Source organism: Oncorhynchus nerka, linkage group LG12 (assembly GCF_034236695.1).
Source record: "Oncorhynchus nerka isolate Pitt River linkage group LG12, Oner_Uvic_2.0, whole genome shotgun sequence".
NCBI lineage: Eukaryota > Metazoa > Chordata > Actinopteri > Salmoniformes > Salmonidae > Oncorhynchus > Oncorhynchus nerka.
The window spans coordinates 12,299,022-12,322,047 of NC_088407.1; the positions used below are offsets into that span (position 1 = coordinate 12,299,022).

The 23,026-nt window shown below is 43.6% G+C and overlaps 1 protein-coding gene across 1 annotated transcript in view; it reads right to left on the reverse strand.

Annotated features, from left to right (window-relative positions):
* mark2b (MAP/microtubule affinity-regulating kinase 2b) overlaps nucleotides 1-23,026 on the reverse strand; it is a 105,901-nt gene that overhangs the window by 2,561 nt on the left and 80,314 nt on the right. Inside the window, exons 18-19 of the mRNA XM_065025240.1 lie at nucleotides 15,859-15,885; nucleotides 297-332 (exon numbers count right to left, since the gene is read on the reverse strand). Coding sequence (XP_064881312.1) covers nucleotides 297-332; nucleotides 15,859-15,885 — 63 coding nt within the window. The remainder of the gene's footprint in view (nucleotides 1-296; nucleotides 333-15,858; nucleotides 15,886-23,026) is intronic.

Genomic DNA, 23,026 nt, shown 5'->3' on the forward strand with positions numbered 1-23,026 from the left:
AGATAAGGTAAGGACAACACCCAATATGACTTAAATAGCCCTGACACACACACACACACACACACACACACACACACACACAACCTCTAACCATGCATGTACATGCCTACGTCTCACACACCCATTCGCTAACATTCAGAAACTTCATCCCTGATTGGTTAAAACTAAGGTTTGTCAACCATTTACCGAATAAATTTACCAAATCACCCTTTAATCCAATCATATCTATCCCTCCGAGATCTACTGATTAGGTCTGATTGATTGATTGATTGAGGGATGGTTGGTTTGAGTCTCACCTGCTTTCCTCATCCTGACCCTCTCCCTCATACGGACTCCTCAAGAAAAATCAACACAAGTTTAGTCTTCGGAGCTAACGGCTAATAGGCTACAAAATGTTAGTTTAACAGCTAGCAACACCACTAAGCACAGTACCATCCTCCACAAGCACACACATTGACATTCCTATTCCAGAACCCATTCCTATTCCAGAACATAGTGGCTTTGTGTATCAGTACAGAACGCCCCGTAGCATAAAACCACACCAGGGAGGGAAAAAATAAAATCACTTTAGTTTCAAAGGTTAAGGGGAGTAGGGGCATTTTAAAGATTTATTCATGATGATTGAAATGTTTATGAACTAATAGATTAGAACAGAGGGATGGTTTGATTTAGAATGGGATGTTTAGTTTGGAATGGTTTAGAATGGGATGTTTAGTTTGGAATGGTTTAGAATGGGATGTTTAGTTTGGAATGGTTTGGAATGGGATGTTTAGTTTGGAATGGTTTGGAATGGGATGTTTAGTTTGGAACGGTTTGGAATGGGATGTTTAGTTTGGAATGGCATGTTTAGTTTGGAATGGTTTAGAATGGGATGTTTAGTTTGGAATGGGATGTTTAGTTTGGAATGGTTTAGAATGGGATGTTTAGTTTGGAATGGGATGTTTAGTTTGGAATGGTTTGGAATGGGATGTTTAGTTTGGAATGGTTTGGAATGGGATGTTTAGTTTGGAATGGGATGTTTAGTTTGGAATGGGATGTTTAGTTTGGAACGGTTTAGAATGGGATGTTTAGTTTGGAATGGGATGTTTAGTTTGGAATGGTTTGGAATGGGATGTTTAGTTTGGAATGGTTTGGAATGGTTTGGAATGGGATGTTTAGTTTGGAATGGTTTGGAATGGGATGTTTAGTTTGGAATGGTTTGGAATGGGATGTTTAGTTTGGAATGGTTTGGAATGGGATGTTTAGTTTGGAATGGTTTGGAATGGGATGTTTAGTTTGGAATGGTTTGGAATGGTTTGGAATGGGATGTTTAGTTTGGAATGGTTTGGAATGGGATGTTTAGTTTGGAATGGTTTGGAATGGTTTGGAATGGGATGTTTAGTTTGGAATGGTTTGGAATGGGATGTTTAGTTTGGAATGGTTTGGAATGGGATGTTTAGTTTGGAATGGTTTGGAATGGGATGTTTAGTTTGGAATGGGATGTTTAGTTTGGAATGGTTTAGAATGGGATGTTTAGTTTGGAATGGTTTGGAATGGGATGTTTAGTTTGGAACGGTTTGGAATGGGATGTTTAGTTTGGAATGGCATGTTTAGTTTGGAATGGTTTAGAATGGGATGTTTAGTTTGGAATGGGATGTTTAGTTTGGAATGGTTTAGAATGGGATGTTTAGTTTGGAATGGGATGTTTAGTTTGGAATGGTTTGGAATGGGATGTTTAGTTTGGAATGGTTTGGAATGGGATGTTTAGTTTGGAATGGGATGTTTAGTTTGGAATGGGATGTTTAGTTTGGAACGGTTTAGAATGGGATGTTTAGTTTGAATGGGATGTTTAGTTTGGAATGGTTTGGAATGGGATGTTTAGTTTGGAATGGTTTGGAATGGTTTGGAATGGGATGTTTAGTTTGGAATGGTTTGGAATGGGATGTTTAGTTTGGAATGGTTTGGAATGGGATGTTTAGTTTGGAATGGTTTGGAATGGGATGTTTAGTTTGGAATGGTTTGGAATGGGATGTTTAGTTTGGAATGGGATGTTTAGTTTGGAATGGGATGTTTAGTTTGGAATGGTTTAGAATGGGATGTTTTGTTTGGAATGGGATGTTTAGTTTGGAATGGTTTAGAATGGGATGTTTAGTTTGGAATGGTTTGGAATGGGATGTTTAGTTTGGAAGTTTGGAATGGGATGTTTAGTTTGGAATGGCATGTTTAGTTTGGAATGGTTTAGAATGGGATGTTTAGTTTGGAATGGGATGTTTAGTTTGGAATGGTTTAGAATGGGATGTTTAGTTTGGAATGGGATGTTTAGTTTGGAATGGTTTGGAATGGGATGTTTAGTTTGGAATGGTTTGGAATGGGATGTTTAGTTTGGAATGGGATGTTTAGTTTGGAATGGGATGTTTAGTTTGGAATAGTTTAGAATGGGATGTTTAGTTTGGAATGGGATGTTTAGTTTGGAATGGTTTGGAATGGGATGTTTAGTTTGGAATGGTTTGGAATGGTTTGGAATGGGATGTTTAGTTTGGAATGGTTTGGAATGGGATGTTTAGTTTGGAATGGTTTGGAATGGGATGTTTAGTTTGGAATGGTTTGGAATGGGATGTTTAGTTTGGAATGGTTTGGAATGGGATGTTTAGTTTGGAATGGTTTGGAATGGGATGTTTAGTTTGGAATGGTTTGGAATGGTTTGGAATGGGATGTTTAGTTTGGAATGGTTTGGAATGGGATGTTTAGTTTGGAATGGTTTGGAATGGTTTGGAATGGGATGTTTAGTTTGGAATGGTTTGGAATGGGATGTTTAGTTTGGAATGGTTTGGAATGGGATGTTTAGTTTGGAATGGTTTGGAATGGGATGTTTAGTTTGGAATGGTTTGGAATGGGATGTTTAGTTTGGAATGGGATGTTTAGTTTGGAATGGGATGTTTAGTTTGGAATGGGATGTTTAGTTTGGAACGGTTTAGAATGGGATGTTTAGTTTGGAATGGGATGTTTAGTTTGGAACAGTTTGGAATGGGATGTTTAGTTTGGAATGGGATGTTTATTTTGGAACGGTTTGGAATGGTATGGTTTAGTTTAATGATTTAATTTGTAATAGGATGGTTTAGTTTGGAATGGTTTAATTTGGAATGGTATGGTCTGGAATGGTTTGGTCTGGAATGGAGGGGAGTATGAGTCCTGTGCCTAAAGAAGAGGGGAGGAAGGAGGGAAAGTGGGTCAAATAGTCTCTCCAACAGCATTACACTGCTGCACCTAGTCAGACTAGCCCTCTAAACCTGCACACACAGCACAGCCATGTACAGATAACAGAGGACGAATAGAATGAACAATATAATAGATAAGGAAATAGAGCCATACACTACCGTCAAAAGTTTTAGAACACCTATTCATTCAAGGGTTTTTCTTTATTTTTACTATTTTCTACATTGTATAATAATAGTGAAGACATCAAAACTATGAAATAGCACATATGGAATCATGTAGTAACCAAAAAAGTGTTAAACAAATCAAAATCTATTTTAGATTCTTCAAAGTAGCCATCCTTTGCCTTCACAGCTTTGCACACGCTTGGTATTCTCTCAACCAGCTCATGAGGTAGTCACCTGGAATGCATTTAAATTATCATGTGTGCCTTGTTAAAAGTTCATTTGTGGAATTTCTTAAAGTGTTTGAGCCAGTCAGTTGTGTTGTGACATGGTAGGGGTGGTATACAGCAGATAGCCCTATTTGGTAAAAGACCAAGACCACATTATGGCAAGAACAGCTCAAATAAGCAAAGAGAAACGACAGTCAATCATTACTTTAAGACATGAAGGTCAGTCAATACGGAAAATGTCTAGAACTCTGAAAGTTTCTTCAAGTGCAGTCGCAAAAACCATCAAGCACTATAATGAAACTGGCTCTCATGAGGACCGCCACAGGAAAGGAAGACCCAGAGTTACCTCTGCTGCGGAGGATATGTTCATTAGTTACCAGCCTGATTCACGCAGCCCAAATAAATGCTTCACAGAGTTCAAGTAACAGACACATCTCAACATTAACTGTTCAGAGGAGACTGCGTGAATCAGGCTTTCATGGTTGAATTGCTGCAAAGAAACCACTACTAAAGGACACCAATAATATGAAGAGACTTGCTTGGGCCAAGAAACACAAGCAATGGACATTAGACTGGTGGAAATTTGTCCTTTGGTCTGGAGTTCAAATTGGAGATTTTTGGTTCCCAACCGCAGTGACTTTGTGAGACGCGGTGTGGGTGAACGGATGATCTCTGCATGTGTATTTCCCACCATAAAGCATGGAGGAGGAGGTGTGATGGTGCTTTGCTGGTGACACTGAATTATTTACAATTCAAGGCATACTTAAACAGCATGACTACCACATAATTCTGCAGTAGTATGCCATCCCATCTGGTTTGGGCTTAGTGGGACGATCATTTGTTTTTTTCCACAGGACAATGACCCAACACACCTCCAGGCTGTGTAACGACTATTTTACCAAGAAGGAGAGTGATGGAGTGCTGTATCGGATGACCTGGCATCCACAATCCCCCGACCTTAATCAAATTGAGATGTTTTGGGATGAGTCGGACTGCAGAGAGAAGGAAAAGCAGCCAACAAGTGCTCAGCATATGTGGGAACTCCTTCAAGACTGTTGGAAAACCATTCCAGATGAAGCTGGTTGAGAGAATTCCAAGAGTGTGCAAAGCTGTCACCAAGGTGGCTACTTTGAAGAATCTCAAATATATTTTGATGTTTTTTTAACACTTGTTTGGTTACTACATGATTCCACATGTGTTATTTCATAGTTTTCATGTCATCATTATTATTCTACAATGTAGAAAATAGTAAAAATAAAGAAAAACCCTTGAATGAGTAGGTGTTCTAAAACTTTTGACCGGTAGTGTATGACTGAAAAAACAGAGCCACAGAGACACGACATGCAGACTGGCAAACTGACAAATTCAACTGAGCACCGACTAAATAGTTCCTTTTATACTGAACAAATATAAATCATATAGCAGTTAAAAATAGACATGTAGATATAATATAGACATGTAGATATAATATAGATATAATATAGATATGTAGATATAATAATGACATATAGATATAATATAGATATGTAGATATAATAATGACATATAGATCAGAGATGTATAGATATAATATAGATATGTAGATATAATATAGATATGTAGATATAATAATGACATATAGATCAGAGATGTATAGATATAATATAGATATGTAGATATGTAGATATAATAATGACCTATAGGAATAATAATGACATAGAAATAATATAGATATGTAGATATAATAATGACATATACAGTGGGGAGAACAAGTATTTGATACACTGCAGGTTTTCCCTACTTACAAAGCATGTAGAGGTCTGTAATTTTTATCATAGGTACACTTCAACTGTGAGAGACGGAATCTAAAACAAAAATACAGAAAATCACATTGTATGATTTTTAAGTAATTAATTTGCATTTTATTGCATGACATAAGTATTTGATCACCTACAAACCAGTAAGTATTCCGGCTCTCACAGACCTGTTTTTCTTTAAGAAGCCCTCCTGTTCTCCACTCATTACCTGTATTAACTGCCCCATCCATCCATGCAATAAAATGCAAATTAATTACTTAAAAATCATACAATGTGATTTTCTGGATTTTTGTTTTAGATTCCGTCTCTCACAGTTGAAGTTTACCTATGATACAAATTACAGACCTCTTCATGCTTTGTAAGTAGGAAAACCTGCAAAATCGGCAGTGTATCAAATACTTGTTCTCCTCACTGTAGATAAGAGAAGTATAGATATAGTAATGATATGTAGATATAATAATGACATTTCGAAATAATGTAGATATAATAATGATATATAGAAATAATATAGATGTAGATATAATAATGACATTAAGAAATAATGTAGATATAATAATGATATATAGAAATAATATAGATGTAGATATAATAATGACATATAGATATAATAATGACATATAGAAATAATATAGATGTAGATATAATAATGATATATAGAAATAATATAGATGTAGATATAATAATGACATATAGAAATAATATAGATGTAGATATAATAATGAAATATATATATAATAATGACATATAGAAATAATATAGATGTAGATATAATAATGACATATAGATCAGAGATGTATAGATATAATATAGATATAGATAATATAGATGTAGAAATAATAATGACATATAGAAATAATATAGATGTAGATATAATAATGACATATAGAAATAATATAGATGTAGATATAATAATGACATATAGATCAGAGATGTATAGATATAATATAGATATGTAGATATAATATAGATATGTAGATATAATATAGATATAGATAATATAGATGTAGATATAATAATGATATATAGAAATAATATAGATGTAGATATAATAATGACATATAGATATAATAATGACATTTAGATATAATAATGATATATAGAAATAATATAGATGTAGATATAATAATGATATATAGAAATAATAATGACATATAGAAATAATATAGATGTAGATATAATAATGACATATAGAAATAATATAGATGTAGATATAATAATGATATATAGAAATAATATAGATGTAGATATAATAATGATATATAGAAATAATAATGACATATAGAAATAATATAGATGTAGATATAATAATGATATATAGAAATAATATAGATGTAGATATAATAATGATATATAGAAATAATAATGACATATAGAAATAATATAGATGTAGATATAATAATGACATATATATATAATAATGACATATAGAAATAATATAGATGTAGATATAATAATGACATATAGATAAGAGATGTATAGATATAATATAGATATGTAGATATAATATAGATGTATAGATATAATATAGATATAGATAATATAGATGTAGATATAATAATGATATATAGAAATAATATAGATGTAGATATAATAATGACATATAGATATAATAATGACATATAGAAATAATATAGATGTAGATATAATGACATATAGATAAGAGATATATAGATATAATAATGAAATAATGACATATAGAAATAATATAGATGTAGATATAATAATGACATATAGATCAGAGATGTATAGATATAATATAGATATGTAGATATAATATAGATATAGATAATATAGATGTAGATATAATAATGACATATAAGATAAGAGATATAGATATAATAATGACATATAGATAAGAGATATATAGATATAATAATGACATATAGATATAATAATGACAAATAGAAATAATATAGATATGTAGATATAATAATGACATATAGATAAGAGATGTATAGATATAATAATGACATATAGATATGTAGATATAATATAGATAATGACATATTGATATATAGATATAATATAATAATGACATATTGATATGTAGATATAATATAGATAATGACATATAGATATATAGATATAATATAATAATGACATATTGATATGTAGATATAATATAGATAATGACATATAGATATAATATAATAATGACATATTGATAAGATGAATAGAAATAACATAGATATAATGATATAACATAGATAATGACATATAGATATAATAATGACTATAGAAATATCATAAGATATATAGATATAGTAATGATATAACATAGATAATGACATATAGATATAATAATGACTATAGAAATATCATAAGATATATAGATATAGTAATGATATAACATAGATAAAATATAGAGATAATGATATAATATCGATATCAAGATAAATGAGATATAATGACATAATATATATGGTGTGGCAGGAGCGTTGGACTAGTAACCGGAAGGTTGCAAGATCAAATCCCCGAGCTGACGAGGTAAAAATCAGTCGTTCTGCCCCCGAACAAGGCAGTCAACCCGCTGTTCCCCCGAACAAGGCAGTCAACCCGCTGTTCCCCCGAACAAGGCAGTCAACCCGCTGTTCCCCCGAACAAGGCAGTCAACCCGCTGTTCCCCCGAACAAGGCAGTCAACCCGCTGTTCCCCCGAACAAGGCAGTCAACCCGCTGTTCCCGAACAAGGCAGTCAACCCGCTGTTCCCGAACAAGGCAGTTAACCGCTGTTCCCGAACAAGGCAGTTAACCCGCTGTTCCCCGAACAAGGCAGTTAACCCGCTGTTCCCGAACAAGGCAGTTAACCCGCTGTTCCCCGAACAAGGCAGTTAACCCGCTGTTCCCCCGAACAAGGCAGTTAACCCGCTGTTCCCCCGAACAAGGCAGTTAACCCGCTGTTCCCCCGAACAAGGCAGTTAACCCACTGTTCCCCGAACAAGGCAGTTAACCCGCTGTTCCCCGAACAAGGCAGTCAACCCGCTGTTCCCCGAACAAGGCAGTTAACCCACTGTTCCCCTGAACAAGACAGTTAACCCACTGTTCCCCTGAACAAGGCAGTTAACCCACTGTTCCCCTGAACAAGGCAGTTAACCCACTGTTCCCCTGAACAAGGCAGTTAACCCGCTGTTCCCCCGAACAAGGCAGCTAACCCACTGTTCCCCTGAACAAGGCAGTTAACCCACTGTTCCCCTGAACAAGACAGTTAACCCACTGTTCCCCTGAACAAGGCAGTTAACCCACTGTTCCCCTGAATAAGGCAGTTAACCCACTGTTCCCCTGGACAAGGCAGTTAACCCACTGTTCCCCTGAACAAGGCAGCTAACCCACTGTTCCCCTGAACAAGGCAGTTAACCCACTGTTAATGACATAATGTATAGATAATGATATAATATAATAACGATATACTATAATAGATATAATAGAGATTATATATAGATAATGACAATGTAAATATTGGAAAGCTGCCACGGTCATCCCCCTCTTCAGACCCAAACTGCTACAGACCTATATCCATCCTGCCCTGCCTTTCTAAGGTCTTCGAAGAAAGCCAACAAACAGATCGCCGACCATTTCGAATCCCACAGTACCATCTCCGCTATGCAATCTGGTTTCCGAGCTGGTCATGGGTGCACCTCAGCCACGCTCAAGGTCCTAAACGATATCATAACCGCCATCGATAAGAGACAATACTGTGCAGCCGTATTCATCGACCTGGCCAAGGCTTTCGACTCTGTCAATCACCACATCCTCATCGGCAGACTCGACAGCCTTGGTTTCTCAAATGATTGCCTCGCCTGGTTCACCAACTACTTCTCCAATAGAGTTCAGTGTGTCAAATCGGAGGGCCTGTTGTCCGGACCCCTGGCAGTCTCTATGGGGGTGCCACAGGGTTCAATTCTCAGGCCGACTCTTTTCTCTGTATACATCAATGATGTCGCTCTTGCTGCTGGTGAATCTCTGATCCACCTCTACGCAGACGACACCATTCTGTATACTTCTGGCCCTTCTTTGGACATTGTGTTAACAAACCTCCAAACGAGCTTCAATGCCATACAACACTCCTTCCGTGGCCTCCAACTGCTCTTAAACGCAAGTAAAACTAAATGCATGCTCTTCAACCGATCGCTGCCCGCCCGTCCAGCATCACTACTCAGGACGGTTCTGACTTAGAATATGTGGACAACTACAAATACCTAGGTGTCTGGTTAGACTGTAAACTCTCCTTCCAGACTCACATTAAGCATCTCCAATCCAAAATCAAATCTATAATTGGCTTCCTATTTCACAACAAAGCCTCCTTCACTCATGCTGCCAAACATACCCTCGTAAAACTGACCATCCTACCGATCCTCGACTTCGACGATGTCATTTATAAAATAGCCTCCAACACTCTACTCAGCAAACTGGATGCAGTTTATCACAGTGCCATCCGTTTTGTCACCAAAGCCCCATATACTACCCACCACTGCGACCTGTATGCTCTAGTCGGCTGGCCCTCGCTTCATATTTGTCGCCAAACCCACTGGCTCCAGGTCATCTATAAGTCTTTGCTAGGTAAAGCTCCGCCTTATCTCAGCTCACTGGTCACCATCCACCCGTAGCACGCGCTCCAGCAGGTATATTTCACTGGTCATCCCCAAAGCCTATTCCTTATTTGGCCGCCTTTCCTTCCAGTTCTCTGCTGCCAATGACTGGAACTAATTGCAAAAATCACTGAAGCTGGAGACTCACATCTCCCTCACTAACTTTAAGCATCAGCTGTCAGAGCAGCTCACAGATCATTGTACCTGTACATAGCCCATCTGTAAATAGCCCATACAGCTACCTCATCCCCATATTTTTTTTGCTCCTTTGTACCCCACTATCTCCACTTGCACATCTATCACTTCAGTGTTTAATTGGTATATTGTATTTACTTCGCCACTATGGCCTATTTATTGCCATACCTCCCTTATCTTACCTCATTTGCACACACTGTATATAGACTTTTCTATTGTGTTATTGACTGTATGTTTGTTTATTCCATGTGTAACTCTGTGTTGTTGTTTGTGTCGCATTGCTGTATCTTGGCCAGGTCGCAGTTGTAAATGAGAACTTGTTCTCACCTGGCCTACCTGGTTAAATAAAATAAATAAAAATATGACATAATATAGATATAATATAACATCTATATAATAATGCTGGCCCATTACTCTCTGCTCCAATAAAACATGTGCTTGCTGTTCCTAATCTTCACCAGCAGAGAGAGCAGTCACTCTGCCTAACCTGCTAAATTACACCCCCTGGTGGTGTAAAGTGTCATCACACTGACATTTAAATGTAAACATCATAACCCAACGTGGAAAAACCCAGGTGTCTTCTGTGAAAGTGTTGTTGCAACAGTGTGTGTGTGTGATAACTGTGCGTGTGTGTGAGATAACTGTGTGAGCGATAACCGCGTGTGCGTGAGCGATAACCGTGTGTGCGTGAGATAACTGTGTGAGCGATAACCGTGTGTGTGTGAGATAACTGTGTGAGCGATAACCGCGTGTGCGTGAGCGATAACCGCGTGTGCGTGAGATAACTGTGTGTTTATTTATTTAAAAAATATTTCACCTTTATTTAACCAGGTAGGCCAGTTGAGAACAAGTTCTCATTTACAACTGCGACCTGGCCAAGATAAAGTGTGTGTGTGCTGCACTATAAAAGGCATTGTAGTCAGAGATGGAGTGATGCAAAAAAGAAACTCCTTGACATCTCTCTCTCTCTCAAAACAACTTCCTTTAGGGTTGGGATTAATACCTTCAATTATATTTACATTTTCTCTCCCTGTAAATTAAATTCCAGGCCAGTCTTTGAATTGAGAGATAATTCCATTATTAGGTCATTCAAAGAATTCAATTCCATTATTAGGTCATTCAAAGAATTCAATTCCATTATTAGGTCATTCAAAGAATTCAATTCCATTATTAGGTCATTCAAAGAATTCAATTCCGAATTTAATATTATCCTCAACAATTCCACAAATGTAAACTCAATTCCCTCTGGCTTCTAGGCTGATCATGTCACTGTTCAGACAGCTTAGCTATACTGGAAATATAGAAATACAAGTGTTAATGATTGACTGCAGGATAAAACAAAACAATGTATGATACTATGGGAAATGTAGAACTATTGATTTGAAACTAAATTCCAAAAGATTAAATGTTTTTACAATTCCAATTTAAAAAAAATCCAAAACAGTCCAATTCCAATTCAATAACTTGATTGTTGAAATTCGATATTCAATTAAACATACATTCTCCGGCCTCCTGGGTGGCGCAGTGGTTAAGGGCGCTGTACTGCAGCGCCAGCTGTGCCATCAGAGTCCCTGGGTTCGCGCCCAGGCTCTGTCGTAACCGGCCGCGACCGGGAGGTCCGTGGGGCGACGCACAGGTTAGGGAGGGCTTGGTCGGTAGGGGTGTCCTTGTCGCATCACGTACCAGCGACTCCTGTGGCGGGCTCCGGCACATTGGCTTCCGGGTTGGATGCGCACTGTGTTAAGAAGTAGTGCGGCTTGGTTGGGTTGTGTATCGGAGGACGCATGACTTTCAACCTTCATCTCTCCCGAGCCCGTACGGGAGTTGTAGCGATGAGACAAGATAGCTACTTCAACAATTGGATACCACGAAATTTGGGAGAAAAAAGGGGTACATTTTTTAATTTTTTAAATACATTCTCCACTTCATGAGTGAATTCAAGGATTTAATTGGATTTTCAAATAAAATTGCAAATCGACCCAAAGTCCTGCTTAGAACCATGGTCTACTACTAACTAAAGCTGGAACCCCCCCCCATCGTACCACTCAATGGTGTTGTCAGTGACAGTGGTGTAAAGTACTTAAGTAAAAATAATTTAAAGTACTACTTAAGTAGTTATTTGGGGTATCTGTACTTTACCATTTCTATTTTTGACAACTTTTACTTCACTACATTCCTGAAGAAAATAATTTACTTTTTTACTCCATACATTTTCCCTGACATCCAAAAGTACTCACTCCATTTTGAATACTTATTTGCAGGACAGGAAAATGGTCAAATTCACATGCGTATCAAGAGAACATCCCTGGTCATCCCTACTGCCTCTGATCTGGCAGATTCACTAAACAGAGAACATCCCTGGTCATCCCTACTGTCTCTGATCTGGAGGACTCACTAAACAGAGAACATTCCTGGTCATCCCTACTGCCTCTGATCTGGCAGATTCACTAAACAGAGAACATCCCTGGTCATCCCTACTGTCTCTGATCTGGAGGACTCACTAAACAGAGGACATCCCTGGTCATCCCTACTGCCTCTGATCTGGAGGACTCACTAAACAGAGAACATCCCTGGTCATCCCTACTGCCTCTGATCTGGCAGATTCACTAAACAGAGAACATCCCTGGTCATCCCTACTGTCTCTGATCTGGCAGATTCACTAAACAGAGAACATCCCTGGTCATCCCTACTGTCTCTGATCTGGCGGACTCACTAAACAGAGAACATCCCTGGTCATCCCTACAGCCTCTGATCTGGCGAACTCACTAAACAGAGAACATCCCTGGTCATCTACTGCCTCTGATCTGGAGGACTCACTAAACAGAGAACATCCCTGGTCATCTACTGCCTCTGATCTGGCGGACTCACTAAACAGAGAACATCCCTGGTCATTCCTACTGTCTCTGATCTGGCGGACTCACTAAACAGAGAACATCCCTGGTCATCTACTGTCTCTGTTCTGACAGACTCACCAAACAGAGAACATCCCTGGTCATCTACTGCCTCTGATCTGGCGGACTCACTAAACAGAGAACATTCCTGGTCATCTACTGCCTCTGATCTGGCAGATTCACTAAACAGAGAACATCCCTGGTCATCCCTACTGTCTCTGATCTGGAGGACTCACTAAACAGAGAACATCCCTGGTCATCCCTACAGCCTCTGATCTGGCGGACTCACTAAACAGAGAACATCCCTGGTCATCTACTGCCTCTGATCTGGAGGACTCACTAAACAGAGAACATCCCTACAGCCTCTGATCTGGCGGATTCACTAAACAGAGAACATCCCTGGTCATCTACTGCCTCTGATCTGGCGGACTCACTAAACAGAGAACATTCCTGGTCATCTACTGCCTCTGATCTGGCAGATTCACTAAACAGAGAACATCCCTGGTCATCTACTGCCTCTGATCTGGCGGACTCACTAAACAGAGAACATCCCTGGTCATCTACTGCCTCTGATCTGGCGGACTCACTAAACAGAGAACATTCCTGGTCATCTACTGCCTCTGATCTGGCAGATTCACTAAACAGAGAACATCCCTGGTCATCTACTGCCTCTGATCTGGAGGACTCACTAAACAGAGAACATCCCTGGTCATCCCTACTGCCTCTGATCTGGCGGACTCACTAAACAGAGAACATCCCTGGTCATCCCTACTGCCTCTGATCTGGAGGACTCACTAAACAGAGAACATCCCTGGTCGTCCCTACTGCCTCTGATCTGGCGGACTCACTAAACAGAGAACATCCCTGGTCATCCCTACTGCCTCTGATCTGGAGGACTCACTAAACAGAGAACATCCCTGGTCATCCCTACTGCCTCTGATCTGGAGGACTCACTAAACAGAGAACATCCCTGGTCATCCCTACTGCCTCTGATCTGGAGGACTCACTAAAACACACATGCTTCATTTGTAAATGTCTGCATGTTGGAGTGTGCCCCTGGCTATCTGTAAATACATTTTAAAACGGTGCCGTCTGGTTTGCTTAATATAAGTCATTTGAAATGATTTATTCTTTTACTTTTGATACTTAGGTATATTTAAAACCAAATACTTTTACTGAAGTAGTATTTTACTGGGTGATTTTTCCCTTTAGTCATTTTCTATTAAAAAGGTATCTTTCTTGACTTTTACGCAAGTATGATAATTTGGTACTTTTTCCATCACTGGTCAGTGATCAGTACCGGCCAGGGTATGAGGTGAATTAAAGGCGAGTGTGTACAGGGTCAGGTTAGGTGATTGTCTCTCATATGACCCATAGGGGTTTGATCAGTTGTTGTGTACTGTCTTTGATATTCACTCCGTACCTTAAAAACACCCGGCGCTAGCTGAGCAACCTCCCTGACAGAAGAGATGACATCATATCCCATCAAACCAGTGACATCACTTCCTATTTTGAGGTAGGGGTAACCTGATCCCTGGTGTTCCCCTCTATTCCTCCAACACCTACTCTCTATTTACACACTCACTCTCTCGGACACAAAGGGTGAGCTCACACAGAGGGATGAGGTGAGAGGATGATGGATGGAGGGATGAGGTGAGAGGATGATGGATGGAGGGATGAGGTGAGAGGATGATGGAGAGAAGATGAGTTGAGAGGATGATGGATAGAGGGATGAGGTGAGAGGATGATGGATGGAGGTGAGAGGATGATGGATAGAGGGATGAGGTGAGAGGATGATGGATGGAGGGATGAGGTGAGAGGATGATGGATGGAGGGATGAGGTGAGAGGATGATGGAGAGAAGATGAGTTGAGAGGATGATGGATAGAGGGATGAGTTGAGAGGATGATGGATGGAGGGATGAGGTGAGAGGATGATGGAGAGAAGATGAGTTGAGAGGATGATGGATAGAGGGATGAGGTGAGAGGATGATGGATGGAGAGATGAGGTGAGAGGATGATGGATGGAGGGATGAGTTGAGAGGATGATGGATAGATGGATGAGGTGAGAGGATGATGGAGAGAAGATGAGTTGAGAGGATGATGGATAGAGGGATGAGGTGAGAGGATGATGGATGGAGGGATGAGGTGAGAGGATGATGGATGGAGGGATGAGTTGAGAGGATGATGGATAGAGGGATGAGGTGAGAGGATGATGGAGAGAAGATGAGTTGAGAGGATGATGGATAGAGGGACGAGAGGATGGAGAGAAGATGAAGTGAGAGGATGATGGAAGGAGGGAAAGATGGGTTTTATTGTGCAAAAAGTTTCCAAAATTCCTTGGTTTGAGGATTCACTGGAGATTGTGTCCCCTGCTGATTCTAGAAATCCTCCAACCGGGATTTCTGGAAAACCAGACAATTTTATATACGATTTTCCAACCCTACTGGGGGGGGTGTAACGTTAGTAACCGGAGCAACAAAACACTTCACTCAAAACCAACAGCAAAAAAAGGGGCCAGCCACAGAATCGAGAGGGTAAAGGTCAGAGGTCAAGGCACAGGGAAAATCAAAACAAAAAGCGTTACGAAACACCAAACGAGGGGGAGAATTTTGGTTGCCTCCCAAATGAAACATTATTCCTTACATAATGCACTACTTCTGACCAGGGGCTCTGGTCTATATAGGGGAAAGGGTGCCATTTGGGATGCAAATAATATCCATCTATATATATATATATATAAAATCTGTAAATATCAAATGAAGACCAAAAAAGGGGTTATTATAGTGGGTGATGTAGTTGCCTACCTTCTCAGAAATCTGAAGGAGAGATTTCTACAAAAACAAAAAGGAACACAAATAAAATAAATATATAAATATATATATGTACATTGACTGACAAGTTGTTTCACAAGAGTAGATTTATCAACAGAGAACAATGTGTGCATCCCAAATGGCAACCTATTCCCTATATAGTATACTACTGAACCCTGGTCTAAAGTAGTGCACTATATAGGGAATAGGGTGCCAGCTCTGGTCTAAAGTAGTGCACTATATATAGGGAATAGGGTGCCAGCTCTGGTCTAAAGTAGTGCACTATATAGGGAATAGGGTGCCAGCTCTGGTCTAAAGTAGTGCACTATATATAGGGAATAGGGTGCCAGCTCTGGTCTAAAGTAGTGCACTATATAGGGAATAGGGTGCCAGCTCTGGTCTAAAGTAGTGCACTATATAGGGAACAGGGTGCCATTTGGGACTCAAAATGTATTCAGCATTTAACTGTCTAACTGAGTCTGTAACTATAGCTGTGGGATTCAGGATTCAAAAACCAACTAAATCCTGTTATATAATATTTACATTATTTATTTATTTATTTTACATAGAAAACCCCCTTGAAAATATCAAAATAAACTTTGAATAATATATATTTTTAACGCAACTATTTGACAACACCAATAAAATGCTGCATCACAGTTGAATGAGTTTATCAGACGAGTGAAGAGGAATTCAGGGGGACTTTAATACTGGATGGCACTAATGATGTGTGTAAAACCCTGGATGACTGACAGGGGGCGCCGTAAAATACAAAAACCTTACACCTTCTGTGTAAGCCAATCAGACGGCTGGGTTCAGCAGAGTCGGATGAAGACCTGGTCTCCCTGGCCACTGAGGCATTCCATAGGCGGGATATTCAGATTCCTGTGTTCGAGAACATTGAACGGTCTCCATTGAAGCCACCACACAGCCATCTTCCTGGTCCCCCTCCATTGAAGCCACCAAACAGCCATCTTCCTGGTCCCCCTCCATTGAAGCCATCTTCCTGGTTCCCCTCCATTGAAGCCACCACACAGCCATCTTCATGATCCCCCTCCATTGAAGCCATCTTTATGCTCCCCCTCCATTGAAGCCATCTTTATGGTCCCCCTCCATTGAAGCCATCTTCCTGGTCCCCCTCCATTGAAGCCACCAAACAGCCATCTTCCTGGTCCCCCTCCATTGAAGCCACCACACAGCCATCTTTATGGTCCCCCTCCATTGAAGCCATCTTTATGGTCCCCCTCCATTGAAGCCATCTTTATGGTCCCCCTCCATTGAAGCCATCTTTATGGTCCCCCTCCATTGAAGCCATCTTTATGGTCCCCCTCCATTGAAGCCATCTTTATGGTCCCCCTCCATTGAAGCCATCTTTATGGGCCCCCTCCATTGAAGCCATCTTTATGGGCCCCCTCCATTGAAGCCATCTTTATGGTCCCCCTCCATTGAAGCCATCTTTATGGTCCCCCTCCATTGAAGCCATTGTAACAAATATTTTGGAAGCTATTTATTAACGTCTACATGTGTTTTTGCCAAGTTATATTACGATATATTATATTATTATATATATTATATATATATTATATTAGTATTATTTATTATTATTATATGAAAGACACCTTAATGTAGACTGTTAAATTATATGTGAACATAAAAATAAAAAATTGCAAAAAAATAAAGTCTTAAAAATAAATAAAATCCTTTATACTAATGTTACTGTCCCCATGACAACAAATACATACTTAAAACACATGTAATATTGTCCAAGCAACATTTTATTAAAATAATCTAGAATTCCATTCGTATTGGGGGAATGCTTCTTCAAAGCCTCTCATAGGCCTCGACAGAACATCAGCAATCCAGGGTTGACACACGTCATTGGTTGGCACCGTTTCCCCTATATAGTGTACTACTACTATAATCTACTCTGGGTTGAAAGTAGTACGTTATATAGGGAATAGGAAGCCATTTGGGACGCAAAGACTTTGTTATAATGTGTTTTAAATGAACATTTCCAAATGAACATCCAAACAACTATAAAAAAATTTAAAAAAGGTACTCCCATGATGTTTGGGGGGCGGGAATTTAATAAACAAACAAACCCCTTTAATGTCAAATGGAATGTTCTGAGACACAAGAGAGAGGTCCAGCACTGAACCAAATAAATATGGGTTTGTGAGGTGGTTTTGAATGTTAAAATGAGACACTTTGGGAGGGTAAATGCCCTACTTGGCTGAGGTCAGGTCATGTGATACACCGGTAAACGGTCTGTGTGTTATTTGAAACCTTAATAAAACACACAGGGCTCCAGAGCGCAAGCTTCTCCTTTCAGCCAACACACAGGGCTCCAGAGCGCGAGCTTCTCCTTCCAGCCAACACATAGGGCTCCAGAGCGCGAGCTTCTCCTTTCAGCCAACACACAGGGCTCCAGAGCGCAAGCTTCTCCTTCCAGCCAACACATAGGGCTCCAGAGCGCAAGCTTCTCCTTTCAGCCAACACACAGAGCTCCAGAGCGCGAGCTTCTCCTTTCAGCCAACACACAGAGCTCCAGAGCGCGAGCTTCTCCTTTCCGCAAACACACAGAGCTCCAGAGCGCGAGCTTCTCCTTTCCGCAAACACACAGAGCTCCAGAGCGCGAGCTTCTCCTTTCCGCAAACACACAGAGCTCCAGAGCGCAAGCTTCTCCTTTCAGCCAACACACAGAGCTCCAGAGCGCGAGCTTCTCCTTTCCGCAAACACACAGGGCTCCAGAGCGCGACCAATGCAACTAAATATTTTCCTGTGCGACCTTGAGTTGTACTCTGGGAACATTGTGCGACTACGAAAAAAATGAGCCCAAATAATAACTGCTATAATGATAAGGCTTCGCTGTAGTTTCACACTACCCCGGACCAACACTACCCCGGACCAACACTACCCCGGACCAACACTACCCCGACCAACACTACCCCGGACCAACACTACCCCGGACCAACACTACCCCGGACCAACACTACCCCGGACCAACACTACCCCGGACCAACACTACCCCGGACCAACACTACCCCGGACCAACATTACCCCGGACCAACACTACCCCCGACCAACACTACCCCGGACCAACGCTGCCCCGGACCAACGCTACCCCGGACCAACACTACCCGGACCAACACTACCCCGGACCAACACTACCCCGGACCAACACTACCCGGACCAACACTACCCCGGACCAACACTACCCCGGACCAACACTGCCCCGGACCAACACTGCCCCGGACCAACACTGCCCCGGACCAACACTGCCCCGGACCAACACTACCCCGGACCAACACTACCCCGGACCAACACTACCCGGACCAACACTACCCCGGACCAACACTACCCCGGACCAACACTACCCCGGACCAACACTACCCCGGACCAACACTACCCCGGACCAACACGACCGCCGACCAACACGACCGCCGACCAACACTACCCCGGACCAACACTACCCCGACCAACACTACCCCGACCAACACTACCCGGACCAACACTACCCCCGACCAACACTACCCCGACCAACACTACCCCGGACCAACACTACCCGGACCAACACTACCCCGACCAACACTACCCCGACCAACACTACCCCGGACCAACACTACCCCTGGACCAACACTACCCTGGACCAACACTGCCCTGGACCAACACTACCCTGGACCAACACTACCCTGGACCAACACTACCCTGGACCAACACTACCCTGGACCAACACTAGATCTGACCCTTATTACCAACACTAACCCGGACCAACACTACCCCGACCAACACTACCCTGGACCAACACTACCCCGACCAACACTACCCCCGGACCAACACTACCCTGGACCAACACTACCCCGACCAACACTAACCCGGACCAACACTACCGCCGACCAACACTACCCCGGACCAACACTACCCCGACCAACACTACCGCCGACCAACACTACCCTGGACCAACACTACCCCGACCAACACTACCCCCGACCAACACTACCCCGACCAACACTACCCCGACAACACTAACCACTACCCGGACCAACACTACCCCGACCAACACTACCCGACCAACACTACCCCGACCAACACTACCCCGACCAACACTACCCCGGACCAACACTACCCGACCAACACTACCCGGACCAACACTACACCCGCCGACCAACACTACCCCGGACCAACACTACCCCCGGACCAACACTACCCCGGACCAACACTACCCCGGACCAACACTACCCCGGACCAACACTACCCCGACCAACACTACCCCGACCAACACTACCCGGACCAACACTACCCCGGACCAACACTACCCCGGACCAACACTACCCCGGACCAACACTACCCCGACCAACACTACCCCCGACCAACACTACCCTGGACCAACACTACCCCGACCAACACTACCCCCGGACCAACACGACCCCGACCAACACGACCCCGACCAAACACCGGACCAACACCCCGGACCAACACTACCCCGACCAACACTACCCCGGACCAACACTACCCCGGACCAACACTACCCCGGACCAACACTACCCCGGACCAACACTACCCGGACCAACACTACCCCGGACCAACACTACCCCGGACCAACACTACCCCGGACCAACACTGCCCCGGACCAACACTACCCCGGACCAACACTACCGCCGACCAACACTACCCCGACATACACTACCCTGGACCAACACTACCCTGGACCAACACTACCCTGGACCAACACTACCCCGACCAACACTACCCCGACCAACACTACCCCGACCAACACTACCCTGGACCAACACTACCCCGACCAACACTACCGCCGACCAACACTACCCCGGACCAACACTACCCCGGACCAACACTACCCCGGACCAACACTGCCCCGGACCAACACTGCCCCGGACCAACACTGCCCCGGACCAACACTGCCCCGGACAAACACTACCCTGGACCAACACTACCCTGGACCAACACTACCCTGGACCAACACTACCCTGGACCAACACTACCCCGACCAACACTACCGCCGACCAACACTACCCTGGACCAACACTACCCCGACCAACACTACCCCGACCAACACTACCGCCCGACCAACACTGCCCCGGACCAACACTGACCCGGACCAACACTGCCCCGGACCAACACTGCCCCGGACCAACACTGCCCCGGACCAACACTACCCCGGACCAACACTACCCCGGACCAACACTACCCCGGACCAACACTACCCCGGACCAACACTACCCGGACCAACACTACCCGGACCAACACTACCCCGACCAACACTACCGCCGACCAACACTACCCTGGACCAACACTACCCTGGACCAACACTACCCCGACCAACACTACCCCGGACCAACACTACCCCGGACCAACACTACCGCCGACCAACACTACCCCGACATACACTACCCTGGACCAACACTACCCTGGACCAACACTACCCTGGACCAACACTACCCCGACCAACACTACCCCGACCAACACTACCCCGACCAACACTACCCTGGACCAACACTACCCGACCAACACTACCCTGGACCAACACTACCCCGACCAACACTACCCCGACCAACACTACCCCGACCAACACTACCCGGACCAACACTACCCCGACCAACACTACCCCGACCAACACTACCCCGACCAACACTACCCCGACCAACACTACCCCGGACCAACACTACCCCGACCAACACTACCCCGGACCAACACGACCGCCGACCAACACGACCGCCGACCAACACTACCCCGGACCAACACTACCCCGGACCAACACTACCCCGGACCAACACTACCCCGACCAACACTACCCCGGACCAACACTACCCCGGACCAACACTACCCGGACCAACACTACCCCGACCAACACTACCCCGGACCAACACTACCCCGGACCAACACTACCCGGACCAACACTACCCGGACCCGGACCAACACTACCCTGGAACAACACTACCCCGACCAACACTACCCCAGACCAACACTACCCCGGACCAACACTACCCCGACCAACACTACCCCGACCAACACTACCCCGACCAACACTACCCCGGACCAACACTACCCCGACCAACACTACCCCGGACCAACACTACCCCGACCAACACTACCCCCGACCAACACTACCCCGGACCAACACTACCCCGGACCAACACTACCCCGGACCAACACTACCCCGGACCAACACTACCCCGACCAACAACACCAACACTACCCCGACCAACACTACCCCGGACCAACACTACCCCGGACCAACACTACCTCCCGACCAACACTACCCCTGGACCAACACTACCCCTGGACCAACACTACCCTGGACCAACACTACCCTGGACCAACACTACCCTGGACCAACACTACCCCGACCAACACTACCCTGGACCAACACTACCCTGGACCAACACTACTACCCCGACCAACACTACACAACACCCCGGACCAACACTACCCCGGACCAACACTACCCCGGACCAACACTACCCGGACCAACACTACCCCGGACCAACACTGCCCCGGACCAACACTACCCGGACCAACCCCGGACCAACACTACCCGGACCAACACTACCCCCGGACCAACACTACCCCGACCAACACTACCCCGGACCAACACTACCCCGACCAACACTACCCCGGACCAACACTACCCCGACCAACACTACCCCCGGACCAACACTACCCCGACCAACACTACCCCCGACCAACACTACCCCCGACCACCCGGACACTACCCCGGACCAACACTACCCCGGACCAACACTACCCCGGACCAACACTACCCCGGACCAACACTACCCCGACCAACACCGGACCAACACTACCCCGGACCAACACTACCCCGGACCAACACTACCCCGACCAACACTACCCCCGACCAACACTACCCCTGGACCAACACTACCCTGGACCAACACTACCCCCGACCAACACTACCCTGGACCAACACTACCCTGGACCAACACTACCCTGGACCAACACCACCCTGGACCAACACTACCCTGGACCAACACTACCCCGACCAACACTACCCCGACCAACACTACCCTGGACCAACACTACCCGACCAACACTACCCCCGACCAACACTACCCCGACCAACACTACCCCGGACCACACACTACTACCCGGACCAACACTACCCCGGACCAACACTACCCCG